Source organism: Haliotis rufescens, unplaced genomic scaffold (assembly GCF_023055435.1).
Source record: "Haliotis rufescens isolate VD_foot unplaced genomic scaffold, xgHalRufe1.0.p SCAF_13, whole genome shotgun sequence".
In the NCBI taxonomy this organism is placed as follows: Eukaryota; Metazoa; Mollusca; class Gastropoda; order Lepetellida; family Haliotidae; genus Haliotis; species Haliotis rufescens.
The window spans coordinates 26,806,155-26,819,629 of record NW_025963813.1 but is presented as its reverse complement, the minus strand read 5'-3'; the positions used below and the strand labels follow the sequence as shown (position 1 = coordinate 26,819,629).

The window sequence follows — 13,475 nt, the reverse complement described above, 5'->3', positions numbered from 1 at the left end:
GCGCACGTGTACCTGTATATTGCATACCTAGTGCCACATAATTGCCCAGTGTGATGTATCAACGGGACATGAAATGGGAAATGAAATAGAAACTAACTTAACTTTAATGTTGTGGAAAATAACTCCAATGAATTGGAGTACACGCACATAAATTCGTATCATAAACTGTCAAAACGTTTTGAGAGGTAAGGCCGGATTCATTAAAGATCGCTACAATATGTAAAACAGGTGAAATGTGTAGAACTTCTATAAAGGAAACATCCAACCAAATGCCCTTTTTAAATAGTAATGTAATGATATAATATAAAGTATATTTCACATGATACAGTATACTTTGCAACACAGTTAGTTGATGCTTTAAAGGGACTGACGAAAACATGGGCGAAATATTTTAATAACGCCGTAAAATAATTAAATTAAGTTAAAATTTGTTAAATTATGTGACATGAAACTTCTAAGAACTATGTATATGCGACACTAAAACACAAGTTTTGAGCAAAGGGAAATATTCTCGCCCATGCGCCTGCCCATGGGCCAAACCTTTTCTCGCCCATGGGTGAAATATTTCAATAACGCTATAACATAGTTGAATTAAGTAAAATTGAGTAACATTATGTGCCATGGAAATGGTAAGAACACCTGCATGTATTTGCGAAACAAAAACATAAGTTTTGAGTAAAGGAAAATATTCTCGCCCATGGGCAAAACCTTTTTCTCGCCCATGGGCGAAATATTTCAATATTGCTATAAAATAGTTGAATTAAGTTAAAATGAGTTACATTTTGTGTCATGATACTTGAATGAATACATTTAATGTATTTGCGAAACAAAAACATGAGTTTTAAATTAAGGAACATATTCTCGCCCATGGGCCAAACCTTTTTCTCGCTAATGGGCGAAATATTTCAATATCGCTAAAAAATAGTTGAATTAGGTTAAAATGAGTTATATTTTGTGTCACGGTACTTGAATGAATACATTTAATGTATTTGCGAAACAAAAACATGAGTTTTGAGTAAAGGAACATCTTCTCGCCCATGGGCCATACTTCGCCCATGGGCAAGCCAATGGGCGAGATAGTGTAAATATTATGTTTTTTTAACAATTTATTTTTCATTTTTTCTTCCTTGGTATGTTCCCATGAAAACAGCATGTTTAATTTTGAAAATACCTTTGACCGAGAGTCGGCAAAGACCGTAGAGTTTCTGGACTTATGGGTTTCCAGAATTAAAATGGGACGTGTTCGGTTGGTTTACTTCCACTGTTTTGAATGTGGTTGAGACGGAGGCTGGAAGTGTTGAATCCAGGTTTCATCCATACTCACAAATCGTGACAAGAACCTTTCTGGATCAGCTTCAAACAGAGCCAGATTATCACGGAATATGTTGTGTCTGGTGCATTTTTGATCAGATGTCAGAAGCTTTGGAACCCAGTCAGCTGACACTTTCTTCCTTGCCAAAGCGTGTGTGTGATAATGGAGTGTGCTCTCGCCTGGGAAAAGCCTTCTTAACTAGCAACATGACGCTCAGTCATTCGCCCGTCGGTCAACACCACATCCAAGATATTTCTCCGGGTCATTTCTGGTGTGACTGACGGCAAAGGCCTTTCCGGGTGGGGTCGTCTTCAAGGCTCTCCGTGTCACGCTTAAACCTTGCTGCCCGCCCATTAATGGGGGCATAGATAGAGGCATCCTTCCCAAGTGCTGTACTTATTTCATCAGGTAAGGCTTTACGTTCTAAGCTGTATTTCAGCAAGCACTATATCATTGCATTTTCCAAAAGTCACAGAACACTGCTTATTTCACTTGTCACAGCGAAACAATTTGATCAGTTGACGGGAGTGTTTGTTGATATACCTCAAGGGCATCAAGTAAAATGTCCACTACAAAAGATTGGCTTGCAATTCCTTGTATGTGAGGCTCAGAACTTATCAATCAACCCTCGGGAGTCAACCACTCAGATACCAGTTGCCTCACATCAGCTGCAACACTGACAGGACCACCTAAACGGAAACACATGTCACACACCACAATAACCAGTTCCCCACCACCATGACTAGGAAAGATACATGTTTTAACTGCCCACACATTTCTTGCCAAAAGCGAAAATACTTTGAAACTACAAAACTACACAGGACTTATTGTGTGTTGCGTTTTACATAGAAATGTTTTTCACCCAATACATAACCCACTCATGGGTTTAAAAAATGCGTTTTATTTGTTTTTGGAATGATGATGTTATGATAAATAACAATCATTATACTATTTGTGTGCCCTTATACCTTGTTTGATAGAGCAATTAATAAAACGTTCTGAAAGTTACACTTTCTTTTAACTTTTAAAGTCTATAGCTGGGTTTTAAAAGATCACTTTCCATTAGACAGTTCATTAATCTTCCCAACTGGCGCCAGTGACAAATTAGCTCAATTAAGTTTTTTAAGATGAGTGGTATATCTTGCTTTATTACCCCAGGGGTAAAACATATCGGTGTACATATTTTTTATATTAGCACAGTGTGTACATATTACTTTTCGGCCATTTTAAGCATCTGACATCTTACGGGGGCAAGAGAGTTAACTGAATGTAAAAGTCAAGTTTCCACCCTTGCCGAAAGAGGCTGGAATTATGAAGTTTTGATGGACTAACATGTCTATGCATAGTCCAGTCAAAATCGGGCAACCAAATCGAAATCCGGTTCGTAAACTTTCGTGCAGATTTCGGTCGATTGCAAGATTTGCAAAGCATCTGCACCGCCAACTCGTTGCCAACAGATATATTCCAAATCTTTTCATGTTTTTAATCAAGTTGCTCACGTGATTGGATGCACTTCGCGATGTAAGACCCGTTTTATTACAATGTAGATTTTGATTATCGATCAGATCGTCCTGACTCGGCACCGCCATTTTGTTTGAAGCAAATGCAAGTGATACGAGAGGTGGAATCTGATTGGTCCATAGGAGAGGTTTAGGAGGGACATAACTCGTAATAACCACGGGTGGCGCTACGATCGAGCCAAGGAATTCCAGCCTAGTTCGGCAATGGAGGAAACTGGACTTTTAAAGTCAGTTAACTCTCTTGCCTCGGCAAGATGAGTATCTGATTGGCTGGTTGTAAACCCTGCCCTTTACGAGACGACTTTCGCTGCATTCATTTCTTCATATTTCGAACACAAGAGCACTGTTTTGATTAAAGCTGGAAGTGCAATCAATGAAAGTAAAACAATCAAATTTTGAAATGTTATTATCAAACAGCTGTTAATTTCTTTTGCTGAATGAAATAGGTCAGGATGATCGAAGAATTTGGGATAAAGCTACACAACACTGCAAAATGAACTTGTTATCAAAACAAAGCCCTGGTAATATCCTATAAGTAACCTCGGAGTGACGTCCCTTGATGTGACAACGCCATGTAATGTCAAAATATAGGCCAAGGTAGGAAGCCTATACGACACTGCCCCCGTGTATGGAGGCAGAATCGGCTCGTTTCTCCACCCGAGGGTAACTCGACAAGTGATGTTGCATAGAGACAGTGTCTGGGACTGATGTTCATTTCAGACTGCTCCTTTGCACTATTGCATTTGCTATACACCTCTCTGCATCCTTCGCCTACTCAATCATTCAAAAGAAATGACCTTTGATCGGCATTTTGCTCCTTCTGTGTATTATGTGACGTCACTGCGATGAACCATGACCCAATGTTGTCAAATTATCATGCTTGGTTTGCACGTGAAAGGTGTCGTCTTAGTGTCGACCCGCTGCCCGTGGGGGTTATCACACAGATGACGTTGTGGACCTATCTCTCAAGACGTATGAGGGACAGTGTGATAAACACATTTGGGCAGATATTGTTAGACATGTGTTATACATTCCAGCTATTTATTGTTAACGGCAGGGTATATGTAGACGCAGAAGGGGAATATACATATTGTGGTCACCAGGGCTGTAGAGTAAATGATTACTTTATCTGTTCTCCGGATCTTTTTCAATACATTGACATGTTAAACATTGGAGATCGTATAGAGTCCGATCATTTACCGTTAGAACTGGCATATACATTCCTAAACATGAACAACCAAAATGATAAGCCAGCATCTGGTTATTTCAAAGACAAAATTGTTTGTAATGAATCCCTTTTTGAACCTTTTATTGAACAGCCTGCAGGAAATGGTGGTGTCTTGTAGCGGGCCTATAGATGGGACTACATATGATTTCGTCCATGTTATCTTAGATTGTGCAGATTGTATGAGGAGAAGAACTAGAACTATGCACTATCAACATACCAAGGCACTATTAAGTGACGATGTAAGATTGCAAGACGAGATGCTCGAAAAACATTAAGAACGTTTAGACGTAGACGTACTGACTCTAACAGAAACATCTACTGCAAAAATAGAAATAACTAAAAAACCTGCTGTAGCAAATATACATCTGACTTGTGTAAACTGAGGCTAAAACAACTGAGTAATACTATCCATTCTCCCTCTAAGTTTTGGAAACAAATACGTTCATTAAAAAACAGACATATGGAAAAGATGGTATCTCAAAGGCTGAGTGGCTTATTTATACACTTTATGAAGTTTTTGCCAATGATACTGTTTGACGATATTCTGGATGTTTCCTCTTCATGTTATACTAATCAGAGTCCTGACCATATTGTGGTTGAAATGATAAAATGTTCCAAACTTGAGATGGTGCCTTTCCTTCATAAATGTTTCAATAGGACGTTTGGCAGGGGTATATTCTCCAGGAGCTGGTCTTCTTCGATAATTATCCCACCACAAAAGAAAGGAGTTTTTGACAACCCAGAAAACTATAGGGGAATATCCTTAATGTAACTCGACATGTTGCTGTTCAATTACAAAATTGCTCTGTCAATCGAGATGTTGCCGTGAAACTCGACTTGTTGCTGTGTAATTCGACATGATACTTTGTCGCTCGATATGATGCTGTGCAGCGTGAAACATGATGTGTAACGTGTCATGTAGTGTAACTCGACATGTTGCTAAATCACTCGACATGTTGCTGTGTAACCTGACATGTTGCTGCGTAACTCGACATGTTGCTGCGGATCCTGACATGGTGCTGCGTAACTCGACATGTTACTCGACATAATGTATAACGTGTCTCGTTGTGAAACTCGACATATAGCTGTGTGACGTACATCATAATGTATAACGTGTCCTGTTGTGAAACTCGACATGTTGTCGTGTAACGTAAATCATGATGTGTAACGTGTCTAGTTGTGAAACTCGACATGTAGCTGTGTGACGTAAATCATAATGTGTAACGTGTCCTGTTGTGAAACTCGACATGTAGCTGTGCGACATAAATCATAATGTGTAAAGTGTCTCGTTGTGAAACTCGACATGTTGCCTGTGGCGTAACATGTTGCTGCGTTACTCGACATGCTGCTGTGTAACGTAAATCATAATGTGTAAGGTGTCCTGTTGTGAAATTCGACATGTTGCCGTGTCACGTGTCCTGTACCTGTGAAACTCGACATGCTGCTGTGTAACGTAAATCATGATGTGTAACGTGTCCTTTTGTGAAACACGACATGTGTAACGTAAATCAAAACGTGTAAGGTGTCCTGTTGTGAAATTCGACATGTTGCTGTGTAGCGTGTCCCGTACCTGTGAAACTCGACATGATGCTGTGTACCGTAAATCATAATGTGTAACGTGTCCTATTGTGAAACACGACATGTGTAACGTAAATCAAAACGTGTAACGTGACCTGTTGTGAAATTCGACATGCTGCTGTGTACCGTAAATCATAATGTGTAACGTGTCCTATTGTGAAACACGACATGTGTAACGTAAATCAAAACGTGTAAGGTGTCCTTTTGTGAAACACGACATGTTGTTGTGTAACGTTAATCAAAACGTGTAAGGTGTCCTGTTGTGAAATTCGACATGCAGCTGTGTAACGTAAATCATAATGTGTAACGTGTCCTTTTGTGAAACACGACATGTGTAACGTAAATCAAAACGTGTAAGGTGTCCTTTTGTGAAACACGACATGTTGTTGTGTAACTTTAATCAAAACGTGTAAGGTGTCCTGTTGTGAAATTCGACATGTTGCTGTGTAACGTAAATGAAAATGTGTAACGTGTCCTTTTGTTAAATTCGACATGTTACTGTGAAACGTGACATGTGGCTGTGTAACGTGACATGTGGCTGTGTAACGTGACATGTGGCTGTGTAACGTGACATGTGGCTGTATAACGTGACATGTGAGCTGTGTAACGTGACATGTGGCTGTGTAACGTGACATGTGGCTGTGTAACGTGACATGTGGCTGTGTAACGTGACATGTGGCTGTGTAACGTGACATGTGGCTGTGAAACGTGACATGTGGCTGTGTAACGTGACATGTGGCTGTGTAACGTGACATGTGGCTGTGTAACGTGACATGTGGCTGTGTAACGTGACATGTGGCTGTATAACGTGACATGTGGCTGTGTAACGTGACATGTGGCTGTGTAACGTGACATGTGGCTGTGTAACGTGACATGTGGCTGTGAAACGTGACATGTGGCTGTATAACGTGACATGTGGCTGTATAACGTGACAATGTAGCTGTGTTTCTCTGTAACGTTACGTGTCGCTTTGTAACGTGCAGTGTTGCTGTTGAGTGTGACTTGCTGCTGTATAAGGTTACGTGTTGCTGTGTAACGTTGCTTTATGACGTGTCCTGTTAATGTTGATGTCGACATGCTGCTCGCGACGAGACATGTTGCTGTGTAACATGTCCTGTACCTGTGTAACGTGACATACTGCTGTGTGACGTGACATGTTGCTGTGAAACGTGACATATTTATGTATAACGTGACATGTTGCTGTGTAGTGTGACATGCTGCTGTGTGACGTGACATGTTCCTGTATAACATGACAGGCCGCTGTGTGACGTATCATGTTGCTGTATAACGCGTGCTGTGGCTGTGTAACGTGTCCTGGACCTGTGTAACGTGTCCTGTACCTGTAAAACGGGTCCTGTACCTGTGTAATGTGTCCTGGACCTGTGTAACGTGTCCTGGACCTGTGTAACGTGTCCTGTACCTGTAAAACGGGTCCTGTACCTGTGTAATGTGTCCTGGACCTGTGTAACGTGTCCTGGACCCGTGTAACGTGTCCTGGACCTGTGTAGCGTGTCCTGTACCTGTAAAACGGGTCCTGTACCTGTGTAACGTGACATGCCGCTGTGTGACGTATCATGTTGCTGTATAACGCGTGCTGTGGCTGTGGAAGTCGACATGCTGCTCGCGACGTGACATGCTGCTGTATAACCAGTCCTGTACCTGTGAACCGTGACATGCCGCTGTGTGACGTATCATGTTGCTGTATAACGCGTGCTGTGGCTGTGGAAGTCGACATGCTGCTCGCGACGTGACATGCTGCTGTATAACGGGTCCTGTACCTGTGTACCGTGACATGCCGCTGTGTGACGTATCATGTTGCTGTATAACGCGTGCTGTGGCTGTGGAAGTCGACATGCTGCTCGCGACGTGACATGCTGCTGTATAACGAGTCCTGTACCTGTGTACCGTGACATGCCGCTGTGTGACGTATCATGTTGCTGTATAAGGCGTGCTGTGGCTGTGGAAGTCGACATGCTGCTCGCGACGTGACATGCTGCTGTATAACGAGTCCTGTACCTGTGCACCTTGACATGCCGCTGTGTGACGTATCATGTTGCTGTATAACGCGTGCTGTGGCTGTAGAAGTCGACATGCTGCTCGCGACGTGACATGCTGCTGTATAACGGGTCCTGTACCTGTGTACCGTGACATGCCGCTGTGTGACGTATCATGTTGCTGTATAACGCGTGCTGTGGCTGTGGAAGTCGACATGCTGCTCGCGACGTGACATGCTGCTGTATAACGGGTCCTGTACCTGTGTACCGTGACATGCCGCTGTGTGACGTATCATGTTGCTATATAACGCGTGCTGTGGCTGTGTAACGTGTCCTGGACCTGTGTAACGTGACATGCCGCTGTGTGACGTAACATGTTGCTGTGTAACGTAACATGTCGCTGTGTAGTGTGACATACTGCTGTGTAAAGCGTTCTTGTTTAAGCGACCGTTCTTTTTAGATACAACTGTATTCGATTTTGCCAGTGGCACAAGTGGAACATTTGCAGCTTCATCTGAAATTAAATTGACATTTCTCTTTCCATGTTTAGGCCTCTAATCTTCATAATAGCAAAAGTTTAATTTTTTCAATAAATATCTGAGCGGTATGTCAAAAGTGTCCAATTCCGTGTTGCCGTGATAGGTCCTATATACTGCCGTGTTACCGTGGTAGGCCCTATATACTGCCGTGCCACCGTGGTAGGTCCTATATACTGCCGTGTTACCGTGACAGCTCCTCTCAACTGTCTTGTCACCGTGATATGTCCTATATACTGCCTTGTTCCCGTGGCAGGTTCTACATACTACCATGTTACTGTAATAGGATCTATATACTGCCGTGTTACAGGGATAGGTCCTATATACTACCTTGTTTCAATGGTAGGTCCTATATACTGCCATGTTGGAACAAAGCCACTTGCCTGAGGAGACATCACGTGTGCAACATGTACCTCAGTGTGGGGTAGACCCGGAGACCAGCAGTAGCCGAACACGGTCACCCATCCAAGGACTCTCCGCGACCAACAATGCTCAACTTTTGATCCGGAACACAGTTCAAACAAGTGGGTGCAATCATTCAAAGGGCCTACATTTCCTACATACACGAACCACTGCAACTTTAGCTAATGCCTGACTATACCAGGTTTGGGGGGCAGGCCCTGCCCAACCGGTAGCACGTGTCATAATACAGTTACTCCCAGAAAACATTCTACGACAAAGTCAGGGACATGGTTCTCGAAGTTACTTGGAAGATGACGACAGAGCGTCGTTCATAAGGTAATAATTGCAAGTGTATGTTCAGACGGTCGACGATAGAAATGGGAAAGAAATAGCAAAGAATCAACATAATTTAACATACATTTTTATTCAGCAATTTCAGAGGTACAAAAGATCACGGAAATCTGCCAAACCTTTGTACATTTCTTTTTGAAGAGGAGAGCTCGATGTTGTTATGGACCGGAAGTGAGATGAAATGGAAACGAGGCGTACTGAGGGCACATGTCTTTGAAAACAGAAATATCACATGAAAGTATTTTTTTCGGAAATGTTCTCACAATTTCACTTGTCATTGCTGTAATAAGCGTTTCAGTTTTCCCAGAACACTTTTATTCACTGTCTGAAAAGAAAAGTGTGAGTTAGTTCAAATGATTAACTACAGAGAACGCAACCAAGAAAGGAATGGGATTAGAAGTGATAAAAAATGCACATGTTCATCGAGACGTTAAATGATAATAGGGAAAGGATCATTCATATTCCTTTGACCATACTCTAGGATTGTATTCATAAATAATCACGGCATGTTCTCTAGGCACAATAGTAAACTTTCGTTTATTGTACGTTTTCCATCGAAACTATATTGAGTCATTCGAGACAAGCGGAGTTTTGATGTTAGATTTGGTGTCACTCGGGATGTTATCGAGGCCATACACTCACATCGTCTCGATATATCGATTATTAGGATGTTCCAAATCAAAAGGAACTTACGGAATATTTCTTTTGTTATTGTTTGTGCTAACTACAAAAGTGTCGTGAATCGGTAGTGCTTTACTACATATTCTGTGTCAATCTATCGAAAATGATAAGTCAATTATAAGATCCCTACGTTTCTCTATATGGTGTGGAATAAATATCACTTTGGCTCGATGATTTCCAAGTGTGACCAGCGTATTTCAGTGTATTACTTCCTTGTTTCAATATCAGAGTAAGATTAAATTACATAAAATTTGAGCATACCTATCTCAGAAATAGTTACAACTTAGTACAGATCAGCGGACATCTTTTCTAGAAAAGATTCTGTTTGCGAAGTTATATAGACGCAGTGAATATATGACGGGGAAGATTGAGAGTTTGATGCTAGTGGAATCATCTTTGACAGCTCGTGTTGCACCATAGTCATTTCAGATGCAGATCACGGAGGTATGATTGGAAACTGACCCTGTCAACGTCAATTGCGAAACGGAAAAGAAGGAACTCAATTAAATGGGATTTTGAATTCTGTTGCCCGGGGTAAATGAAAATGCAAATATAAAGGCGGTAATCGCGACACCGTGTCTAATAGATTAAATCTCAAATGAGATATGCCATAGAAAAAAGTGCAAAGAGCACCACTCATAGCGTGGCAATGAATAAAGCAATGGCACGAATGCAAAGGATGCATTTCCCATAATGTATTTATGAATTATTCAGGACATCGAGGAGTATATATTGTACTCAGGCATCATTGAGCAGCAAGTGATACGATACAAGCTTACACTTAAACAATTCGAATGTGACAGCACATATTATGGACCGTGTTTAGATAATCACAAATGACTTAGTGATTATTGTTCTTTGAAATATTTTTTTTTAACTGAGATAGGAAGAATATAAACTTAATCTTGAATCGTACGTGTATGATCTACGTAAAACATCGTGGTAGCCTTCGATCGATGAAACCTTTTCTATTGATTCCCATACAGTACATAACGATTAACGCATAGGATGCACCTAAAACCTTGACAGCTGCATCTCCCTGGTTGTGACAGGCGACTAAATGGATCGCGTGACTAGGTGACTAGGTTGACTGTGTGCCATCGTGGTGTGGACCGTTGCTCATAATATCAAACATTGGTTTGTCTTGTCCAGACACGACTCTATTAACTATTGGCTGCCGTGATAGATGGAATATTGTTAAGTGCAACAACAAATAAACTATACTATAAAACTACAACTATATGTAACAGGTTACTGGCAGTGACTATTAATTACACATCCATTCAACGTGAAACAATTGTTACAAATTACATTTAAATCTTCTTACATAAAATCTAAACTATTTGAAGGCAGATGTTTCTGTCTGTTTATTTCTTCTTGCTACGGTGGCTTGTGTCTCCACGTTACCTTTAAGCACGTGATCCTAAGATTAAGGGTTCAAATCCCGGTTCGCTCTGTTTATGTTTCTAGGTTTGTCAGCACCATACCATACTCGTGGGTTTCACTATAGTGGTAAATCTGCATCACTTCGGGCTTTCAAGATGGCACACCGTGATAGAACAAGAATTCTGTTTAACTCACTCACTCACTCACTCACTCTTAAGACTGAAAACAGCTCGGTTTGTTCATGATACAGATACGCAAAAGTGAATATGCTAATGATTGCCTTCACCATGCGAAACAACCAGTGTCATTAACTGAGCATTGTTCATATTGTGTAGGACAATTTGTATAAGCCCCGTGAAGATCCGTGTTAGAATAGGTCTTCAGGCAACTCATGCTCCAAGTCAGAGGCGACCTGGCTTGTCGTAAGAGGCGACTAACGGGATAGGGTGGTAAAACTCGTATCCCAACAGTGTGGATCGATGCAAATAATATCAATCACTGGATTGTCTCGTCCAGACCCGATTATATACAGTCCGCCGTCATGTAGCTCGAATATTGCTAAGTGCGGCGTTATTCCATAAACAAACAAACAAACAAACAAACAAACAATGTGTCTGACGAATTGAAATATTAATTTAAAAACGACCTTTGCACATTACCTGGGGTTTGTAACACTCTGGCAAACACATAGAATAAAAAACTCCGTCGTCAAATTTCCTGTCAACTGTTTCTTTCAATCCAGAGCAGCAGACCTTTCCGGCTTGACATATATTCCTCACTTCCGCCTTCCCGTCGTCGCCAACGACCCACTCGTTTTTTAGTCCCATCGTGCAACATTCGTCACTTCCTGCGGTCTGTTGGCCCGCCCGTCCCATTCTAGGGAATGCTAAATAACCCTGAGGAAGAATCAGTGACACTTCGTTAGTACACAGACGACACACGTTCATGGTATGGTTATTACTATAAGAGGTTGTCCTTGTCAAGGCCAACATTTGATGATACATCCATTTCCAATGGAGCGCAACTAGTTTGCCGAAAAGCCCCAAAAGAACGGATGGCTCTTCTCATGTTTGCCTTGCTGTAAAAAAAGGAATGGTATTAATGCATAATTCACAACTAGATATGAAAACACGGAGTAACGAATTTGTCCACTTTTAATCAAAACCACATAAAGAAGCATATATATTGACATGAGAGTGGTACGGTCACTTCAGAATTGTCAATACATTACCATCCAAGGACCACATTTATCATTTGGACTTTAATAAAAATTCTGGTCTGACTTTTTGTCAGCTCATTCTTTGCATGTATAGGTAACTGTACACATAAAGTAGACACACATATATACACAGACACACATATATACACAGACACACATATATACACAGACACACATATATACGGAAACGGACATACACAATTACAGGTATACAGAGACAATACCTACAAGTACGTATATGTGGAATTCAGGACCCATCCCAAAGTGTGTTTATTGTTTAACGCCGCACTCAGACATATTCCAACTACACATGACGGCGGCCTGTGAATAATCGAGTCTAGCCCAGACAATCCAGTGATCGATATTATGAACAACGATTCACGTTTTCGGTGCAGGATGAACCAACCAAGTCACTTAGCCTGCCCACCCGATCAATTCAATCGGTTTTCACGACCGTCGTCAGTAGCTGGGGTCCTGTTCTAGTCCGGAATCCCCGCTGTCTCAAGGTATGGGGTCCTGTTCTAGTCCGGAATCCCCGCTGTCTCAAGGTATGGGGTCCTGTTCTAGCCCGGAATCCCAGCTATCTCAAGGTATGGGGTCCCGTTCTAGCCCGGAATCCCCGCTGTCTCAAGGTATGGGGTCCTGTTCTAGCCCGGAATCCCCGCTGTCTCAAGGTATGAGGTCCTGTTCTAGCCCGGAATCCCCGCTATCTCAAGGTATGGGGTCCTGTTCTAGCCCGGAATCCCAGCTATCTCAAGGTATGGGGTCCTGTTCTAGCCCGGAATCCCCGCTATCTCAAGGTATGGGGTCCTGTTCTAGTCCGGAATCCCCGCTATCTCAAGGTAAGGGGTCCTGTTCTAGTCCGGAATCCCAGCTATCTCAAGGTATGGGGTCCTGTTCTAGCCCGGAATCCCCGCTGTCTCAAGGTATGAGGTCCTGTTCTAGCCCGGAATCCCCGCTATCTCAAGGTATGGGGTCCTGTTCTAGCCCGGAATCCCAGCTATCTCAAGGTATGGGGTCCTGTTCTAGCCCGGAATCCCCGCTGTCTCAAGGTATGGGGTCCTGATCTAGCCCGGAATCCCAGCTGTCTCAAGGTATGGGGTCCTGTTCTAGCCCGGAATCCCCGCTGTCTCAAGGTATGGGGTCCTGATCTAGCCCGGAATCCCAGCTGTCTCAAGGTATGGGGTCCTGATCTAGCCCGGAATCCCCGCTGTCTCAAGGTATGGGGTCCTGATCTAGCCCGGAATCCCCGCTGTCTCAAGGTATGG

The 13,475-nt window shown here is 42.3% G+C and overlaps 1 protein-coding gene across 3 annotated transcripts in view; it reads right to left on the bottom strand.

Annotated features, from left to right (window-relative positions):
• Nucleotides 1-8,975: 8,975 nt before the first annotated feature.
• Nucleotides 8,976-13,475, bottom strand: part of LOC124152512 (small cardioactive peptides-like) — a 33,141-nt gene continuing 28,641 nt past the window's right edge. For 2 of the 3 annotated variants that reach the window (XM_046525472.1, XM_046525474.1), the window contains 2 exons: nucleotides 11,648-11,884; nucleotides 8,976-9,246 (listed from right to left, as the gene is read on the bottom strand). In XM_046525472.1, coding sequence (XP_046381428.1) covers nucleotides 9,196-9,246; nucleotides 11,648-11,884 — 288 coding nt within the window. In that variant the 3' untranslated portion in view covers nucleotides 8,976-9,195. The remainder of the gene's footprint in view (nucleotides 9,247-11,647; nucleotides 11,885-13,475) is intronic. The other variant, XM_046525473.1, reaches the window with a different exon arrangement.